Below are 19,304 nucleotides of genomic sequence, written 5' to 3' on the forward strand. Positions count from 1 at the left end.
CTGAACTGATAGACTTTTGCTTGGTAAATGGCTTTTATTTTTGCTTGATCGGAGTTTTGTTTTATATATTCATAAATGGCTTTTATTTTTGCTTGATCGGAGTTTTGTTTTATATATTCAAACTCGTCTTATAGTAATTTTCTTTTATGAAAAATTTAAATTTTATATGTCAGAATTAAAAATTATAGTTTGAGTGTACTTTTTAAACGGGTCTTACACGACGGCGTTATGTTTGTTTATTATGTTGGTCTTTCTTTTGAGAGATTTTCTTGTATGTCAGTGTACCAGTAAGTTAGATTTTTCTAACGGTTGAATTTGAATTTACGTATTTTTCTTTTACGTGATTTTATGTTCATCCGCCGGTTAAAAAATTTAACTTATTAGTATGTTAGCATACAAGGTCTTTTTTTTTAAACAGTCAATTGATTTGATGATGGTAATAAAATGTTAAGTATATGTATCAAATAAGTCGTAATCCTATTAATAAATCATAGGAATTGTGTAAATTATATATTCAACATAAAAATTCAAACCAAGTATACAGTTTAGTTGTGTAAATTCATATGTAAATTCATATAATAAACGTGTCATGTTTGGATTATTTTTTTTTTGCCATTAATCAATTGGGTTGAATTTAGGTTAATGTTCATATAATAAACGGGTCAAGTTTGAATTGATACTTTCTGGCCTATTTTCCAAATGAATCGAATATAGATTAATGTTTGTATAATAAACGTGTCATGTTTGAATTCATATTTTCTGACATATTTACTAAATGGATCAAATTTGAGTTAGTTTTTTTTAGCATAGTTAATATAACAGGTTCAAATGCTACTCATTAGTTCGAATTGCAACCCCATAATTGATAGGACTTGAATAAACTAACTAATATTTGTGAATGGATTTATACAAATAAATAAATATCTTAAATATAGAAAATGTTTCTAATCCGTCAAATCTGATAAATGTAACATCTTTTATTTTTTAGTGAACATCGTTTATACATTCGTGAAACACTCATTTTATCTAGCATAACACTTAATAAAAATGTAATCTACCATCACGTTACATTAAACTTACTTTAATGTTATTTTGTTGTACCAAAAAATTACAAGTCTATACTACTAACGTTACATTTGTTGTACTGTATGACCGCGGGACTAAGGACTTTGCTCTAAAGTATATAAGGTCTATACACATATATTATATCAATCTTAAATTTTTCTTTGGAAACCATATAGATAAATGTTAATTTTTTCTTAGCAAAATTATGCATATCTATTTTTATATATTATACATATAATGCTAGTACATACGCGGTGTTTTTTGAACGGTCTTTGAATCAAATGTTTTCCATAAGGAAGGAAAGGAAAATAATGCCCTGTTTATTTAACTAATTTGAGTTTAGAATTCAAATTTTATTACAGTAAAAAATTTTCAGAAACAGTCACATTTAATTTTTTTGTTACAATAAAATTTGTTTTTATAAAGTCGCATATCAACTCAAATTAAAAACTCAAATTAACGAACTAAACGAAACTTAACTTTGTGCAGTTTTCTAAAATTAACTCCAACGAGAGAATGAGCGAAACCCAATTTTGGTGTCTCCAAGAAGCCATCGGCCGTCCTGAGCATGAGCATGTTCCTTTTGTCGTTAAAATGATTGGACTTTTCCATTAAAAAAATACAATATGATAATAATTGGACTTTTCGGAGCTGCTTTTGCAAAACAATCTAGTTATGATGCTGAAACATATCTATTTAGCAATAGAGCACTTTCATTGACCTACTTGATTATTTTGTCCAAATCACCATCTGGTCAATTCATTACATCATTTAAGCTCGAGGATTAAAAAGCATTATTGATTAATTAGTAATGTGCCAAGTTCACTTCCCCCTCGGCAACTAGAGAAAATCCACTTTAAGAGGTTTGGAATTCAAAAATACCACTTTTGTGGAAAATTGAGGAAGGCTTTGTAAAAATAACTCAATAGAAAAATTTTATTAGTAAAATAATTTTTTAAAAATTTTTATTTGTAAAATGACTTTTTCTTTTTTTCCTCTTACAAATGAGGTTTACATTTTTTATTTATTTTAACCAAATTCTCTTCTTCTTTCTTCTTCTTCGTCTTCTTCGATTGGATTTTGAGTCGTTTGAGTTTTACAGTTGGTGAGTTTGGGAAAAAGGAGCGATCGGAGATGTTGGATGGACTCTTGGGCTGAGGCTTTGCCTCTAAATGGTTTGCGCTTTGATCCCTCTTCTCTCTCCCTATCTATGTATATATCAATATATATATAGCGACCAGAGATTTTGCAGGAGTGGAGGCGCCATTGATTCCGGCGGTGAACTTTCACTTTCTCTGGAAATAAATAAAATTAAAATTAAAAAGTCATTTTCCTAATTTTACTTTTTCATTTGGTTATTTTAACCAAATTCTCAAAAATTGAGGGACTGTTCTTTTGCTCTTTTTGAGTTAGGTGACTTAAGTATAGATTTTTGAATTGAGTTTGAGTTATAACTTGAGTTGAAGTTGTAACTTGAGTTTGTGTTTGGTTGTGTATATTTGAGTTATGATTTGAGATAAGAATCTTTTTGAGTTTGTGTTTGAGTGAGTCAAAACTTGAATTTGTATTTAGATAGTATTTTAATAAAAATTCAATGTTGATGGAAAATTTTAACAGGGTATATAGGTGGGATTTTATTCATCTTTTCGTTGTCAACACATAAAAAAATCATCTCAATCAGAATTAAAAAGAAAAAGTTATAGCATTTTTAAGAATAGAAAAAATATTGTTCATTAATTTGAGTTCGAGTTTCTGAACTCGAGTTGAAGGAGAAACTTGAACTCGAGTTTTAGTCCCAAACTTGAGTTCAAACTTGAGTTCAAATTTAAAAGAACATGAACTTGAATAAAGTTATAACTAAAATTATTTTTTTTTGAATTTGTAACTCAAAAAAAGGGCTGTCGAACAACCCCTAAATCTTTACACAAATCAAAGTTGTACATCTAAATCACTAGACTTCAAAAGTGAAGTGCCCCAATTTACACAGTTATAATGGGCTAAAACATCACATTGCACTTTCTTTTATATATATATATATATATATTAATAATAATAGTTTGAATGTCATATTATTTATTTTATCAATTCGAGTTTTCAATTTCAATTTTATTATAATTAAAAGTTCTCACAAAAATATTACTTTTGTAGAAAATTGAATCTTTACATAAATCAAAGTTGTACATCTAAATCACTAGACTTCAAAAGTGAAGTGCCCTAATTTACACAGTTATAGATGGGCTAAAACATCACATTGCACTTCCTTATATATTAATAATAATAGTTTAAATGTCGCATTATTTATTTTACCAATTTGAGTTTTCAGTTTTAATTTTTCTACAGTTAAAAGCTCTCACAAAAATACCACTTTTGTTGAAAATTGAATCTTTACACAAATCAAAGTTGTACATCTAAATCACTAGACTTCAAAAGTGAAGTTCCCTAATTTACACAGTTATAGATGGGCTAAAACATCACATTTTGTTTATTTTACCAATTCGAGTTTTCAGATCCAATTTTGCTACAGTTAAAAGCTCTCATAAAAAATCACATCTAATTTTTTCTACTACAGTTAAAAACTCTTTGCATAAAATCACTTTTCAACTCGAATTGAAAACTCAAATCGGCAAACTGAACGAGGCAGCTTCATTAAACTGTCATACTCTTTTAATATGATATGATTCTAATGTGCCTAATAGTTTAGAACTTATTCTACCGGTAGTTTATTTTCTGTAATCACAAAATTCTCATAACTTTCAGGATAAGAAACGAATATCTCAAAGAATGTAAACTTTGCTGAGAAAACGAGACTCATGGGTACCTCTTACCAGCCTTTGTCTACTACTTGGGTGGAAGCATACACTCTTTAAAGCAAACCAAAAAAGAAAATGTCGAAAAGGATTTCTTAAACTTAATCAACTCTCCTCGGCTTCACCCAACTATAATCATGTTCTACAGATGGTTTAAGACTGAATACATGCTTAGACACCATGCTTGGCGGTTAAACTAACGACACGCAAAGCCAAGCGGAATCGATCTTACCATAGGGATTGGGAAGTTGCTGCTATAACTTGCAGATGTTTATTTGAATCAGCCAACAATTCGTGCATTATGTAGATTCCCTTACCTACTATTTGCCTTTACTTCAGAGACTATCTTCAAGGTAATTTTCGGATTCCATTCTACAAAAATGGTGGGACATACATACATACAAACTAATAGTGCAATCTACAGGGGCCACGCTTCTTAGAAGCATCCTGCGCGCTCGCTCCACTTATGTCTTGTTTTTTTTTTCTTTTTTTTAATAAGAAGCTGGTGCCGTGTACCTCGAATATGTGTAAAAAAATAATCAAGTAAAATATCCGGTCATTTTGAGCCTTACTCATTTTCAGGAAAGATAAATTGCAGGTCTTCATTGTCTCTATAAACTTGTACAAGAGCAGCGGCTTTATAGACAAACATTCCAAGCATTGCTGGCACCATCTGTAACGGCCGAGAAAGGTACTATGATAATGCATAAGAAAATAAAGCCCTTCTTTGCTGTGAAGAATCTAGTGTAAACAAATTTTAAAAAATTAATTCATTATAGAGGAAACACTATTGAAAGTTACCTGGAAATCAAAGAAATCATTGGATAGATATTGATGAGACAGAATCCAAAGACCATATATTGCTGCTGGGATCACAAGCCTCGGAGATGAGACAGCAATACCACTACCCTTTATCGATCTCTCAAACATATCCCTCACATCTTCACTTCTTATTCCAATTCTGGATCACGGCACAAGGTTTAATTTTTATTTTTAATATATATATATATATATATATATTGTGAAAAAAAAGGCTAGGACACTTGCTGCAAATTATAACAAAATAGATGACTATGACGAATGGAAAATGTTCTGGCTGTACTTTTTAGCCTTCTTCTGCCTAAAGATTTGTGGAACTGCGTCTCTAGATATGTTATCTGCATGTCGGTATAAGAGCTGAAGGTACAAGCAACTGCAGTATTTTAAAAGGAATAACTTAAATTTTCAGAAGAAATATAAATGGTACGTCGCATAATGAGATAAAAATATATTTTTTGTTTTCGATCCTAAAATAACAACAAAAAAACAAGGAAAAATAAATTGTAATGTGTCATCTGTTGATGGACTATCAACACTGAAAGAGATTTTTGTTATTTGATATTCAGCAGTGGAGTGTTTTTTTCTGAAGAAAAAGGATTTATTGTTTCTTTGTTAAAATTTAACTAAGAGAATAGGTAAGGCACAACTCAGGTAGTTGCTAGTGACTTTTCATAAAAGGAAAGATTGTGACGTTACGATCAAGTGGAGACGTAAAATTTGGGCAGGCTGTAAGGTGTTGCTTCAATGAAATTAACACTTCAACTTATTTACTTGAAGATGTAAAAAACCAACCTGAAAAGAACACCTGTTGCATAACTAATAGCAGCCTGTTCAGTTAAGAAGCAAGTTAGTTCTCCATGAAAAACGAAAACTACATATTCAAGACATCTTTTTCATCTCCTTAAATTTAGGAACTTATAGCAAACATCTTTAACGTAGTAAATAGCAGTTTTTTTTCTCAAACTAAATGTTTTCTAGGTGTTTGCTAGTCAAGAAATTAAAATTAGTAAAGGGACCTGTTTTTCAATTCTAGTTTTACTTGTGTCTTTGGAAATAAAATGAAACATAAGGAATTGAAGTTTTTCAGTAAGACTAGAGAACCTGTTTTCCACCTCTAACCTACGATATTAAATTCCTTCTCCTAAAGAACCTTAAATAAAATACCCTCATGTAACTTAATTATTTCCTCGACGTAAGAGTACTTTTGTCAACCAACTTATTCTTATCCCCATTCCCTAGTTTAGCAATTAGTGGAATAGGAATTCCATTCCACTAGATTGGAATCATCATGACAAGATTCCAAACGTTCATTCCTAGTCATACGAAGCAATCGAATAGAATAGACCACCAAAACATGAAAAAGCAAGTGAAGTGTCATTCTCCGCAATTTCTCGTAGAACTTGAGGAACCTTGCTTCTCATAATCTCAAACTTAAAAGGTCTTTCCCTTTTTTTTTCCCCCACTTTTTGTGGAAAGTTTACCTGGACAGATAGAACAACCAAACAGTACCCCGTGCAAGCAGTTCCAATTCCAATTGATAAAAGCCATAATTCCCTCTTGAGCTGCAGAAATAAGGACAAAGATTTTAGGATATTCAACATTATTTACCAATCGTACCCTTTGCCGACTATACAAATGAGCAATGCATTGAATTTTTTCTTTTCCCCTACTCTCCTTTTGTTAAAAAAAATGTAACTCAGCCTTTCCAATCTTGGAGAATGTTAAGGAACTCATGTAATAGGGCTCTACCCCAGAAATTTGGAAATCAAATTCATATTAACATAAAAAAAATTGAAGAAAACATAACAAGAAATTTTTAAGCATTTGAAAGTGCCAAAAAGCATCACTGCTGAAACTACTACAGGATGAAATGGCGAACATATTACTTATAATATGCATTTCTCAGAAAGGAAAAATAACCGAGAGACACAAGTATCATACAGCTTCATATTTGAGAAGATTCAGTCTCCTTCTTCTTTCTCTGTCATCCTGCAATGCCTGTTTTCACGTATGTAAAACTTTAAGAATTACATAAGCTAACGGCACCCTTCTAGAACCAAAACGACAGAAGAAATTATAGTTTGTTTGAATGACCGGTTAAAGTCATACCTTCGCACCAGCCTTTTTATTTATTGGTGCAGAGGTGTCACCTGATACCCATTCCTGGGTTCTAGTGAGTTTCAAAAACCCGCCATCGTTGTCACTCTCTATGACCTGATAACGTTACAACTTTATTATAAAAAGACATAAAAATGGAACACATTGTTTGGTCACCCTGTGGCTGAACACTTGAACAGAAATACCTCTTAAGCGCAAATGAGTAGACAGTAATCTTTAAGAAGAAATTACATGACATTAGAAAATTGAAGATTAATGCCCATATTTTACAGTTGGAAAACACTTAACAGAAAATATTGAAGCGTCTTCGCAGTCTGACGCTCTTTGAAGCTCTTCAATGATTACATAAAGTTCTCTCAGCTCTAGCATACTCAACAAAACTGTCCTATGAAAATAGCTATATTATATCCCTACCCAAATTATATAAAATTGTTCTTTGTAAACTACATGTTAGAGCAAATAAAGAAATTGTAACATATTTTAATAAAAGAGAAATCCGAATAAAAGAAAAAATAAATAAAAAGAGGGAGGGGAAGGAATGATGACAAACAATTGAAACGATTTCTCCATACTTTTAGATTTTCCCAAAGATTTCCCTATCCAGTCTACCCCACCATAACAAGAAAATCTTTCCAGCGACAAAAAGCCATTTGAAGATTGTTTCCATGACAAAGGACACCATAGACACTGAATGAACAGAACCAAAAATTAGGAGACCAAAATCTGGTCAAATTTTCCATTAGCAAGGACACACAAATATTAAGAGGAAAACCCGGTTGAATGACCATATATCTCAAACAAATTTGTGTTAACAAATAGGAATCGGTGCAGGAATTTCATTGGAGCTGTTCATTTACCATAAAGCAGTTTCCAAAAGAAAACGAGTCATAAGATTAATCTTATATAAGAAGTTACAAGAGCTTACTACAATACCTGATCTGCTTGTCGAGAAGTATCAGAAAGTGCAGCTTCAGCATCAACAAACTTCATAGCCTCTCTCTGCCAAAACATATCAGAAACTTTTGATATGAAATCTCCATTCAACTGTCTCTCTGTAAGGAATGTTTGCAAAACATCCTCCTCTGAAATTTCACCAACTGGAAATGAAGAAAAATCCCATAAACAAGACAACCATGTCAGTGTTCTTTCTAGGAAGTGTCTGGGAACTATAGAAAATCCAGCATTTTAGGACTCAAACTGACAAATACTCATGTAAATCTAGTCAAATGACAACGATTCAAAAACTTGAAACCCGTGAAAGCACCCAAAAACTGAAGGGCTTTTTGCTCTTTTGCCTCCTTAACTTTGTTTTAATTTGCAAGGTGCCCATGAACCTTTAATTCTGGAAAATTATTTCTGAATTGAATAAAATGTTGCAGTGAGCCCATCGAGGTTAACACATGAGAGGAAAAACCCTCATGCACGTGACAACAAAATGCGCTCCAATTGTCATTAGAAATTCCAACCTCTTTCTTCGAATGGCCTCGTGTAATGAAGACGAGAGTTTCCACCAAAATTTTAACAATTGTCATCAGTGAAGGGCACTCTACAATGCTTTGTTAAATTCGGGCCGGCGAATTACCAAAATTGAAGTTTAGAATTAATTTGCAATAGTAAACGATTAAGGGGGCAAATGTGGCAAATACTCAAACTTAAATTCCTCAAAGTTTATTTTCTTCTGCATTACTACAATTACATTAGCTATTCAGTATTTACCAAGTTGGAGTACAAATGGGATGCTTGTAACCATAGAACATCAAGCATTCTACGACACAAACTGAAAAGGACCCATGTAAATGACAACAATTCCGATACGAGAGAAACTTCTGGTAATTCGAGGAACCACGGCCTCCCAAGATCGTTTCGTTTGTTCGAGTGAACCAAGACCTCCATACAAACTGACATTTGATATGAAAACATTCTGCATAACTTTTTCATTAATCCATGAGGTTTAAATACAAAGAGATTACAACTTAATCATACTACATCACTAGCCGCTAAACTATCAAGAAGACAGAACATTCCCATAACAATCTATTCACATCTTCAAAATATCAGAGAAACCTAATAATTCCAATAAATAAAAGAAAAGATAAATAAAGCATAATTGACTAATGCACCAATATGACTAATAATTTCTAACTAAAATAAAACGATAAAATATGTGAATATGAAGTATCGTAACAAATTCAATACAAGTTAAGAAAAACGCCCAAGAGAATTGAAACCCATAAGTTAGTTTCCTCTATAATCGTGGGTTTTCTCGCAAACCAAACACAAAGTTCCAGAATATTCACATTTTGGAGTAGTGAATATAGCTCACCTGGGCGAAGGCTCGTTCTTGGGAGCCAGAAAGATGGTTGACTAGTTGGAGTTGGTTTCCATTGACGAGGAACTGAAAGAGGTTTTGGTAATGGAGATTTGATGATGGAAGTTGTGAAGCACCCAAACCTCTGAAGGGTGTCCATGCTGGGAAAAAAGCACCCTCACTCACGATGTGCTGAAAAAATCTTCACAGTTATTAGTTAGCTTTGATATAAAAGCCATTTTGACGTGAGAAGAACGAAATAAAATAAAATAATCCCACTTTGTCTGCGTTGGATTTTGATAAGACGGCAAAAAAAAAAAAAAGGATTTTTTATTTTTTTGCTGCGAAAAAAAAGGACGTTATCCGTTAAGTTCATAAATATCTACTTCTTATTAAATTAATAAAACAAATTATTTGTTAATTATTCCAATAATTTTAAATTATTTGTGGGACATTAATGAAAAAAAAAAACTACAATGAAATGGAATAAAGAAACCACTACAATGACTACAAACAAGAAACTTGACAAATCATTAACGTTTAAATAAATTTCATTTAGAAAGAAACAACAATAGCTAATGGAAAACAGCAACAACCAGCAAACAAACAAAAATCATACTAATGATTAAGACAAAAGCAGTGCTAATGGAAAAACTAGTTTCAGTTTTCAAATTTTCCTCTGAACCAAATTCAATTCTAATTCATTTTCTCTATTTAGAACTGATGTACTATACTGACTAAACAATTCGCACTTTAATAAATTTCATTTAAAAAAAACAAAAAGGAAAAGACCACTCACTTGAGAGTGAAAACTCGGCTTCTTCTGTAGATAGTTCGGGTGTTGCGGTGGTTGGCGGGAATGGGTGTGACGGCGTCCGACGGGAGTAGGCGGCCCGACGGAATAGGGTGGTTGTGCCCGCCGGTAGAGATAGGTAAGATGTAGAGACAACAGAAAAGAGAGGAAGAGGAGGGAAGAATTGCGGTGGTCGGCAGGAATGGGTGTGAAGTCGTCCGGTGGGAGTGGGCGGCCCGCCGGAGTAAGTGGTTGTGCTGTCAGTAGAGATGGGTGGAGGAGGATGTGAGAAAGGAAGGAAGAAAAAGAAAACGGATTTTTTGCATGACACCCCCTTAAACTTTTCATGTTTGACATATTAGTCCCTGAACTTTAATTCTTGACAATTAACCCCTTAAATTTCAAAATCGTTGCATTAGTAGTCCTTTTCAGCAACATCTGTTAAATACTTAACGGTTTTAACCATGTGGTCTGCACGTGAGCCTTCTCTTATGGGCATGTTTGGTCTTTATCTTCTAATTGGGAAAAAAAAAAGAAAAAATAATAAAACATAAATGACCAAAGCCCACGAATCACGAGGTCTTCTTCATCTTTATTTTGCAGTCCGATGAGATGTTTTTGGGGAGGGGGAAGAGGGTGCGGTGAATTCGGGATTTGGAGGGGGAGGAGGCACAACGAGCGACGCTGGAGTTTGGCGAGGAAGTGGGTGCAACAACGGGGAGATCGCGATTTAGAATGGGTTTGGCGAGGAAGTGGGTGCAACAATGGGGACATCGCGATTTAGAATGGGAGCAAGCTTGGCAACACAGTAGTTTGGCTGAGGAGTGGGCATGATGGCGACGACGACGGTGATGCTGAGATTTGCAGTGGGAGGAGGCCGCTGCGACAACGAGATCTAGCGTAATTGTGACACTGAAATTTGCTGGGTGAGTGGGTGTGATGACGGCGGGATCTTGTAGCGAAGATCGGCGCGTCGAAGTCGAGATCTAGAGCTAGTGGTGTCCGTTATCGATTCGTATCCTCTCCAAAGTCACTGCGCCTCCTTTCGGCGTCGGCATCGCAATCATCCCCACAAATCTGGCTAGCTCATCCCCTCAAAAAAAAAAAAAAGACAAAAAACAAGCTCTTTAACCTCTAAAATCTGGACCCCTATGCATTTTCCACATTTTGACCAAATATGGAAATTCATTAAATTTCCACAATTATATTGATTATTTGTTGTCAAAAATGCAAGTTCATTACCTCTAAAAAAATTTGTACAGATATAACACAAAGGAGAACTGACAGAGAGGAAAAAAGAGTTAACTATTGTGGTGTAAACCTTAGAGCAAGGACTTTTGTTAACGTCGTTGATGTTCACCATGACAGCGCCACGATGGGTAACCATCTACAACATCCGGCAACGACAACCCTACATCCCCCTCTGATGAGTTTTGTCTCTCCGGTGGATTAATTTTAGTTTTAAATTTTGTCCGGATGTATTATTTATTTGTAAATGTTCAATATTGCCCTTGACAAGTGGTGCACGTGAAGGGCATGCTATTATTCTGTTAAATTTTTTTTAACACCGTTTTCAATTGGACCACCAATGCAATGATTTTAAAATTCAAGGGGTCAATTACCAATCCACCAAAGGTGAAAATTTCAGGGGTGGTCTCATGCAGAAAGGCCAAGAAAATGAGATATTGTTCCTTTCACAATTTAAGTTGAGAACTTGAATTGTGTATATGAGAGAAAAATATTGTAGTTAAAAAAGTTGATTTTAAATTTTTATAAGAGAAAACACGACAACAATGGGGTTGTTCTTTTGTATTTTCGAGTTAGGGTGACTTGAGTGATGATCTTGAGTTGAGTTTGAGTTATAACTTGAGTTTGTGTTTGGATGTGCACATTTGAGTTATGATTTGAATTGAGAATCTTTTTGAGTTTGTGTTTGGGTGAGTCAAAATGTAAATTTGTATTTAGATAGTATTTTAATAAAAACTCAATGGTGATGAAAAATTTTAATAAGGTACATGGGTGGGGTTTTATTCGTCTTTTCGTTGTGAATGCATAGAAAAAATAATAGAAAAAAATATTGTTCATTAACTTGAGTTCGAATTTATAAACTCGAGTTGAAGAGAAAACTTGAACTCGAGTTTAGCCCCAAACTCGAGTTTAAACTCGAATTCAAACTCGAGTTCAAACTCAAATTTTACAAAAGAACATAAACTTGAATAAATTTGTAACTCGAGTTCAAATTTTTCTGAGTTTTATTACAAAAGAACAATCTCAATATAGTTATGACTTGAGTCGTGAAAAGAACAATAATGAAGTGATAGGGAGGGAAAGAAAGAGAACTGAGTTTTTTGTTGGCCTAATTGGAATTCAAAACTGATTAATACAAAGGGGTAAACTTGTAATTTTAATCACTACATCAACAATTTTCATAAACAACAAAGAAAATACTTTTTTGCGTGGGACCCTCTTAAACTTTACATATTTAGCAATTTAATCCCTAAACTAAAACTTTTGACAATTAACCTCTGAACTTATAATTTTTGGTATTGGTTTCTTCTTTGAATGAAATATGGGTTGATATTTTACGAATCCAAGTTTCAATTTTCAAACACTGGTTGGAGTCGTGGGAGAGAGAAAGTGTGTGAAGGGGCATGCTATTTTTGTTTCTTTCTTTTTTTTAGATAAAATAATAATAATTTATTAGAATCAAATTCAAGTCTTGCCCCTAATAAGTGGAACACGTGAGGAGCACATGAGTCCTTCCGTTCACATTTTTAACGGTATTATTAATTGGAGTAACAATACCAAAAATTGTAAGTTTAGGGGGTTAATTGTCAAGAATTTTAATCTAAAGACTAATTTACTAAATACGTAAAGTTCAAGGGGGTTCTATACAAAATGGGTCTTAGGAAAAGTGGTGGAAACATGATTCAGGGGAGATCTACTGGCTCTCAAAATGATGGAAACTGTAAACACATGTCCGGGAGTTCAAAGTAAAAAGATCCTCCAACTAAATATTCTCAAAAAATATTACCAATACAATATATTTTGAAATTTAAGGAGTCAATTATTAGAATTTTAAACATGTAAAGTTAAAGAGAGTCCTAAGTAAAAAAACTAAAAAGAAAATGTTTGGATACGTTTAGAATTATTTTTATTTATTTTTAAAAATATTTTTGTATATTTTTTTGACATGAAAATAAAAATAGTATGTATTTATTTAGTAAATATTTAAAAAAAAAATAAAAAAAAATAATGAGAATAAATTTTATAAAAAAATTAAAAAAGAATTAAAAAGAATTATTTTTATTTTCTAATACTTATTAATAATATTTTAATATATTAATTAATAATTATAAGTAAATACAATTTCATCCTTATATTATACTCAAGATAATTTTTTAAAAAGCTAATAAAACGTAATTTTAAAATAATGAATCTCATTTTTACTTTTGTACTAAAAAATCATTTTCAAACGTTACAAACGGACCATTTTGTTCTTTCACTTTCTGCTAGGGTTTTGCAGAAGAGAGGCCGCTCCACTCGCTCGCACCAACTCCAATGTCTCCATTGAGCTCCGATCAGGTCCTGAAGGACAACAACACTCGTGATCCTTCCGCCATTGAAGCTCTCAAACTCACCCACCGAGCTCTCTCCGATGTCCGTCGCCTTTCTTTATCTTCTTCAACTTCTACCCTCGATCGCTAAAACGCTCATATGTTGTCTTTGATTTTTATTTTCTCAGGTTTCGTTCTTGTGCGACTTCAAGAACTTGGCGAGGCTCGATCTTAGGCTCAACAAGCTCACTTCTCTTGAGGTGCTTCTCATTTTCTGCTTCGTTTGTGTTTGTTCCATTTGGAAAGGGAAAATTGGTGTTGTTAATCATGGTTAATTTGATTGTGTTTGTCAGGGTTTGAAGCTGTGCACGAATTTGAAGTGGTTATCGGTTGCGGAAAACAAATTGGAGAGTTTGAAAGGAATCGAAGCGCTTTCTAAGCTCACTGTAAATGCTCTTCTTTTTTGCTTCATTTAGCGGCTTTGCGTTTCCGCTTACTTATTTTTGAGGGAAACCTCTGTTCGCAATGAATTTCTAATTGTAGTTACAGGGGAAATGCATTGCTGCTGTTGTTATGGATTTCCGTTTCTTTACCTTGTGAATATATGTTTTGACTCTGTTTGGTAAGAGTAAGAGGGAAAGAAAAAGGGAGGCAGAGAAAACATGTGAGGGAGAGAAAATGTGAATGGGAGTTCTATCTTGTTTGGTATGATAGGAATGGAAGAAAATGAGTGACTAAGTAAATAATTATCTTACCAATTAATTAGTATTACTTAGTTCAAAAATGAGGACAAAAAAAATAATATGAATCTCTATTCAAGTTGCAAGTGTAACAACTTTTTTTTCTTTTGAAAAATAAAAAATGTTGGGACTTATGGGGTATCTCTCCACCTTTACCTCTACCAATTACCAAACATAGTGTTAATCATCATCTACTGTGGAGCTGTTGATATAAATTAAAACTAGCACGTTGATGTGGAAATCTGCATGGAAGATTCGATAGTTTACATCCAACTATGTGGGTGAAGTTTTGAGAATATTAGTGCTATATTCTTATAAATGAAAACCTAAATTACACATTTTTGTTTCTCGTAGAGTGCTATTCTTAGATCACATAGTCTTGTGCTTTCTCTTGTTTGATAATAGAGATTGCCGTCAAGGCGTTTGGTTTTGTTCCTGTAGCATGGTAGGATTTCATATTTATATTCTCCAATCCCGTTTTACCAGTTCTGGCTTTTTTTGCTCACTATAACTTTAATTTTAGTTTTGATGTACTTGTTGAGGTTTCATTACTGACTTATAAAAGTGTTTTTGTGGTCTGTGTATTTTTAATGCGCTCAGTTGTTGCAACCGTCAAGAAAATCTTCTAAATTTATTGAAGAAATCTTATCGCGTAATATTCCTCCTTTTGCCTTACAACCTAATTACATGTGCACATATTTGGATTTATTGAATCTTAAATTTTTTTGCCGATAGAATTTTCCTTTCATCTTATTGTGGTTATGTTGTATGTTCTTATCTCAAGTGGATCCTATAGCATTTCATCTCATTTAAATTTTGATTTTCAATCAAGCAAGCTTCATTTAAAGATCCATGTAAAAATATTGGTATTATAATTTATGGTGTGTGTGTGTTCTTTGCTCTAGGAGGCTCTAGTTAAGCAACCGCTAAAGTTGCTGAATTAATTTTGGTTTGTAGAGTCACTTGGTTCCATTTCTGTAAAACAGGTCTTTAATGCGGGCAAGAACAAACTTAAGTCCATGGAAGAAGTTAGATCTATTACGAGTTTATGTGCATTAATTTTAAATGGTGAGCTTTAAAATGTATTCAACTTTCTAGCGTAGAGGTTGTTTTTTGGATTCTAGAGATCTTGAGATTATTTATCTTGGTTTTCCTACCTGTCACTGATCCTTCATCCTCTTTGGCTTGTAGATAATGAGATAAGTTCAATATGCGGGCTTGATAAAATGAAACACTTGAACACTCTTGGTATGTATTCTTATTTGCACGTTGTTTAGTGATTACATGTCAACAAAGTACCAATACTTTGAATTGTAATTTAGATAGTTTGATCATGACCTATAATTTAGATAGTGTGTGGAAATAAGCATGTGCTTCAATCACATAGAGAAAGAAAGTTTCAATACCCCGAATTTAGTTGCATGTAATGCATCTAGTTGATGCGTTTAATGACATCCTCCTATGTAGTTTAAATTTAAAACCTTTGCCTTCAGGCTCATTATGACAGTACTGGTTCAATATTGATCTGACCAAATCCCACTGTTCCCACCGAAGCCTAAATACACTCGGCCTTTGTATCTTCAAATGCTTCAAAACGTCTGGTTTGACCCTTTTTTTGTGATTCAAACCTGTATCTTTAATCACATATAAACGATCTCCCAAGATGATGAGAAAATTTGACTTTATTTCTCCGCCATCCAATCTAGTTCCTTTAAAATTTAGTTTGATGGCAGATTTTACTTTCACTCATAAGGAGAATTTAAAAACACATGCAGGAGTTTTTGGAGCCAAGGGGGGTAGTATTGTTAGCAAGCTTCTCACATGTCCGCTCCCCTTCCTCTCTTCCTCCTGGGCGCATTGGACTTATCTAATGCTAGCATCAATTTATTATATCAATATCATTTTTCTGAAATTGATAGGCCTCATCTCCCCCTCTTTTCCTTTATTTCATGTAAAGCATACATTTCTCTGATATGGTGTAACACTGGGCAGAAGAATTCCTTTTTGTTTTATTTTCTTTCATAATAATTGCATGTTTAAGTCGTGTCTTTTGATTTTGGGATCCTCTTGCAGTTCTTTCCAAAAACCCAATTGGTGAAATTGGTGATTCTTTACTGAAGCTAAAATCTATCACGAAGGTAAGCATTTTACTTGTTCAGTGTTCCTTGTGGAAATTTCTTTTGAAAAATGCTAATGCCCTTGAACTTTGTTGGTTCCAGCTATCTCTTTCTTATTGTCAGCTTCAGAATATAGGCACTTCACTCAAGTCATGTGTTGAACTGAAAGAGCTCAGACTTGCTCACAATGATATCAAGGTATGTCGTCTACTGCCAGGAGTATCTTTTGCAAAACAATCTCTCCTCAAGTTTTGAATTTATGACAAGATTATTCAATTTAGTGCTTCCTACCAGTTCTGTAAAGTTTTCTTTTCGTTTATGCCTTTCTTCCTTTGCCGAAGCTTTCAACTTTGTTCATTGAGTCTTTAAACTTTTGTTGTTTTCGTGTATGATCTGTCCAGAGTCTCCCAGCTGAGTTGGTTCATAATAAGGACCTTCAAAATTTGGATTTGGGTTATAATGTGATCACAAGGTGGTCAGATCTTAAGGTTGACACGTGGAGCTGAAACTTTCCCCTTTTTCATCATTTTCATTGCTGAACAAAAAATAGATATGTTTCACCCTTAATAAAATCATGATTTATGATCACAGGTTCTTGATTCATTTGCTAATCTTAGAAGTCTAAATCTGCAAGGGAATCCTATTGCTGCAAATGAAAAATTAGTGAAAAAGGTAATAGTTATTATCATCTTTGTTCTCTTTACTTTCTCTTTTCAGCTTTGCCATCTTAATTTGATTCTTACTATTATGACTTTATTGTAGATAGGAAAAATATTGCCAAACTTGTGTGTATTCAATTCGAAACCAATAGAAAAATATGCCAAGAATGAGAAGGGTGACAAGATTGTCAATGACTCTTCACTTGGTGACAAAAACCTAGAAACTCAAACAGAACACAAGAGAGATCGCATCAAGAAAAAGGACCCCATAGATCCTGTCATGGATGAAGAAATGGATGCTAATCTTAATAGTGTTAGTGATTTTGATACGAAGAAGAAATCCAAAGGGAAAAAGCTGGGAAGTAGTGACAATGCCTTGGAAGTTCTGACCCATGAGGATGAGAAAAGAGACGAGGTCAAGAAAAAGAAATCCAAACATCATCTCCCCGATCAGAGTAAGATTGACAAGCTTGAAAATGATCCCGTTTCGGAGAAGCAACCAAAACAGAAAAGTGAAGTAAAGAATGAGAAGCTTCAAAAGAGAAAAGGTTCATTCAAGGACGAGAATGATGCTGATGCCAAAAAGAAAGCAAAGAAAATATCCACAGTGAGAAGCAGTGAACTGGATGTTATCGATGAGAGTGATGCCTTGCTTGCAGAGCTTCTTGCTGCTAACAACACAGAACGCCCCAAATATGAAGAGGAAAAGGTTATTGGCAATGCTAGCCAAGCCATGAAGTCGGCAAGTGGTGTGGTAGCCCTCTCTGGTAAGAGGAAGAAAGCTAAATCCCAAGGCTCAGGTTCTGTCCCAGAACTTCCACCCGTAGTTGAAGTTGGTTTGGGTGGTACATCAACATGGGGAGACGAGTAACTTCACATCAGAGTTCGAAAATGCTCGGCAACCGTGAAAAGCTTTTTGGCAAAGTTTTTAGATTTTCTCTTGCTGGTTTTAAGTTTGCAGACCAACTTGACAAGAAGTATCCAAAAAGTGGGATTAAGACTCTTTTTCGGAGGTCGCCGTTGAAGCTACAAGATTGCATCGTAGTTGAGCTGCCTTTGACTATGTGATTAGTAGAAAATTCACATTGTCGAATCGTTCTTGTTGACTTTGATAATATTCAAGAGCTGATAAGTCAAACAGCTAGGAATTTTTCTCCTCGAGGCTCCACTAGGATATGGTAGTTGGCATATTCATGCCAATGTCGCATGTTGAGGGACAACGCTTTGCCGCGCTCTAATTATACCTTACGGAAAATGTGATCGAAAGGGGTTTATTTTATTTTTGAAAGTTTTGGGATGTGGCACAGATGTTTATTATCGCTGCCAGTGAGGATGGAGGGAACTTTATTACTTCTTTCATTTATTTATGTATTTATTATTTGTTTTTGCGAATTCATTGGCATTATAGTTTTGTTTGTCATTTGAAGTTATGCTTCGATAGAATGATCTTCTGCTTACATCTGCCGTAACATCTCCTACCAAATATGAGCAGGATCGAAGCTATTTCCCAAGGCAGAAATGCAGTTTCATGGACCAATTTATGAGCTTATGATCTTACTGGGCAATGTTTTATAGTTTTTCATGTCTTATTGTACAAATGTAGTAAAAAATTTACTTAGCGAAACATTAATACCTTTTGTTAAAAGGTGTTTTTTAAGCCTTTTTCTAAGCAAAATAAAAGGGCAATCAAAGCGTGGCACGCTGACACACTAGGCTCGACATATTTGGCACGTAAACTACGCACATTTTATTCTATTTACTTCTTTTCTTAATTTACGAAGAATCTGTCATGTCAAATGAATCTATAATACTAAATCAGTTGATATAGTAATGGAATATATTTCACTAGAACATGTTCAAGTCTTTGTGTTAAATATTTGAGATTTTTTTTGGAACAATTTGTACATATATATATTTTTATTTGTATTTACATCATTTCTGTAATGCATATCCAGGGCAATATCAAATCAATGTACCAATTTTAAATTTTAACATTCGAGTAGGAAAATCACTCTTTTTACGACGATACTATTCTTGGTGCTCAATTCCACATATGTTAAACTTGGTTGCAATGTGAAATTTTCACATCAAGTACAACATATGTTGAATTTTAGGATTTAATTGCTATTATTTGATGTATTATTTTTTTTATTTAATTATTACAACATTGAAATTTTTTTAAAATTAAAAATTTACTTTCCCAACTTTTAAAACTTAATAATTATAACAAAATATAGTTATAGCATTTGAAACAACGTCATGCATGGAAGCACAAATCAAATATGTGATTTCCATACTTTTGTTTTCAAATATAGCATTCG

At 33.6% G+C, this 19,304-nt stretch overlaps 2 protein-coding genes across 3 annotated transcripts; one reads left to right on the top strand and one right to left on the bottom strand.

The window, feature by feature from the left end:
• Window positions 1-3,914: 3,914 nt before the first annotated feature.
• On the bottom strand, window positions 3,915-10,168 carry LOC21399360. Of its 2 annotated transcripts, none has more exons than XM_010103716.2 (10): window positions 9,917-10,168; window positions 9,133-9,309; window positions 7,743-7,906; window positions 6,801-6,905; window positions 6,633-6,689; window positions 6,173-6,253; window positions 5,484-5,518; window positions 4,975-5,064; window positions 4,674-4,833; window positions 3,915-4,545 (listed from the first exon to the last, which is right to left on the bottom strand). In XM_010103716.2, exons 2-10 carry the CDS (start codon window positions 9,275-9,277, stop codon window positions 4,441-4,443), a joined length of 942 nt encoding a protein of 313 aa, XP_010102018.1. In that variant the 5' UTR covers window positions 9,278-9,309; window positions 9,917-10,168; the 3' UTR covers window positions 3,915-4,440. The 2 variants fall into 2 exon arrangements, with proteins under 2 accessions (XP_010102018.1, XP_024025062.1); XM_024169294.1 differs by having other exon boundaries at window positions 9,133-9,319.
• Window positions 10,169-13,407: 3,239 nt separating this feature from the next.
• Window positions 13,408-18,429, top strand: LOC21399361 (leucine-rich repeat-containing protein ODA7). Its single transcript, XM_024169291.1, has 10 exons — window positions 13,408-13,570; window positions 13,656-13,727; window positions 13,821-13,913; window positions 15,194-15,275; window positions 15,399-15,455; window positions 16,281-16,345; window positions 16,427-16,522; window positions 16,726-16,812; window positions 16,916-16,996; window positions 17,087-18,429. Exons 1-10 carry the CDS (start codon window positions 13,472-13,474, stop codon window positions 17,852-17,854), a joined length of 1,500 nt encoding a protein of 499 aa, XP_024025059.1. The 5' UTR covers window positions 13,408-13,471; the 3' UTR covers window positions 17,855-18,429.
• The last annotated feature ends 875 nt before the right edge of the window (window positions 18,430-19,304 follow it).

The sequence above is a fragment of the Morus notabilis genome, unplaced genomic scaffold, assembly GCF_000414095.1.
Source record: "Morus notabilis unplaced genomic scaffold, ASM41409v2 Scaffold133, whole genome shotgun sequence".
Classification (NCBI taxonomy): domain Eukaryota; kingdom Viridiplantae; phylum Streptophyta; class Magnoliopsida; order Rosales; family Moraceae; genus Morus; species Morus notabilis.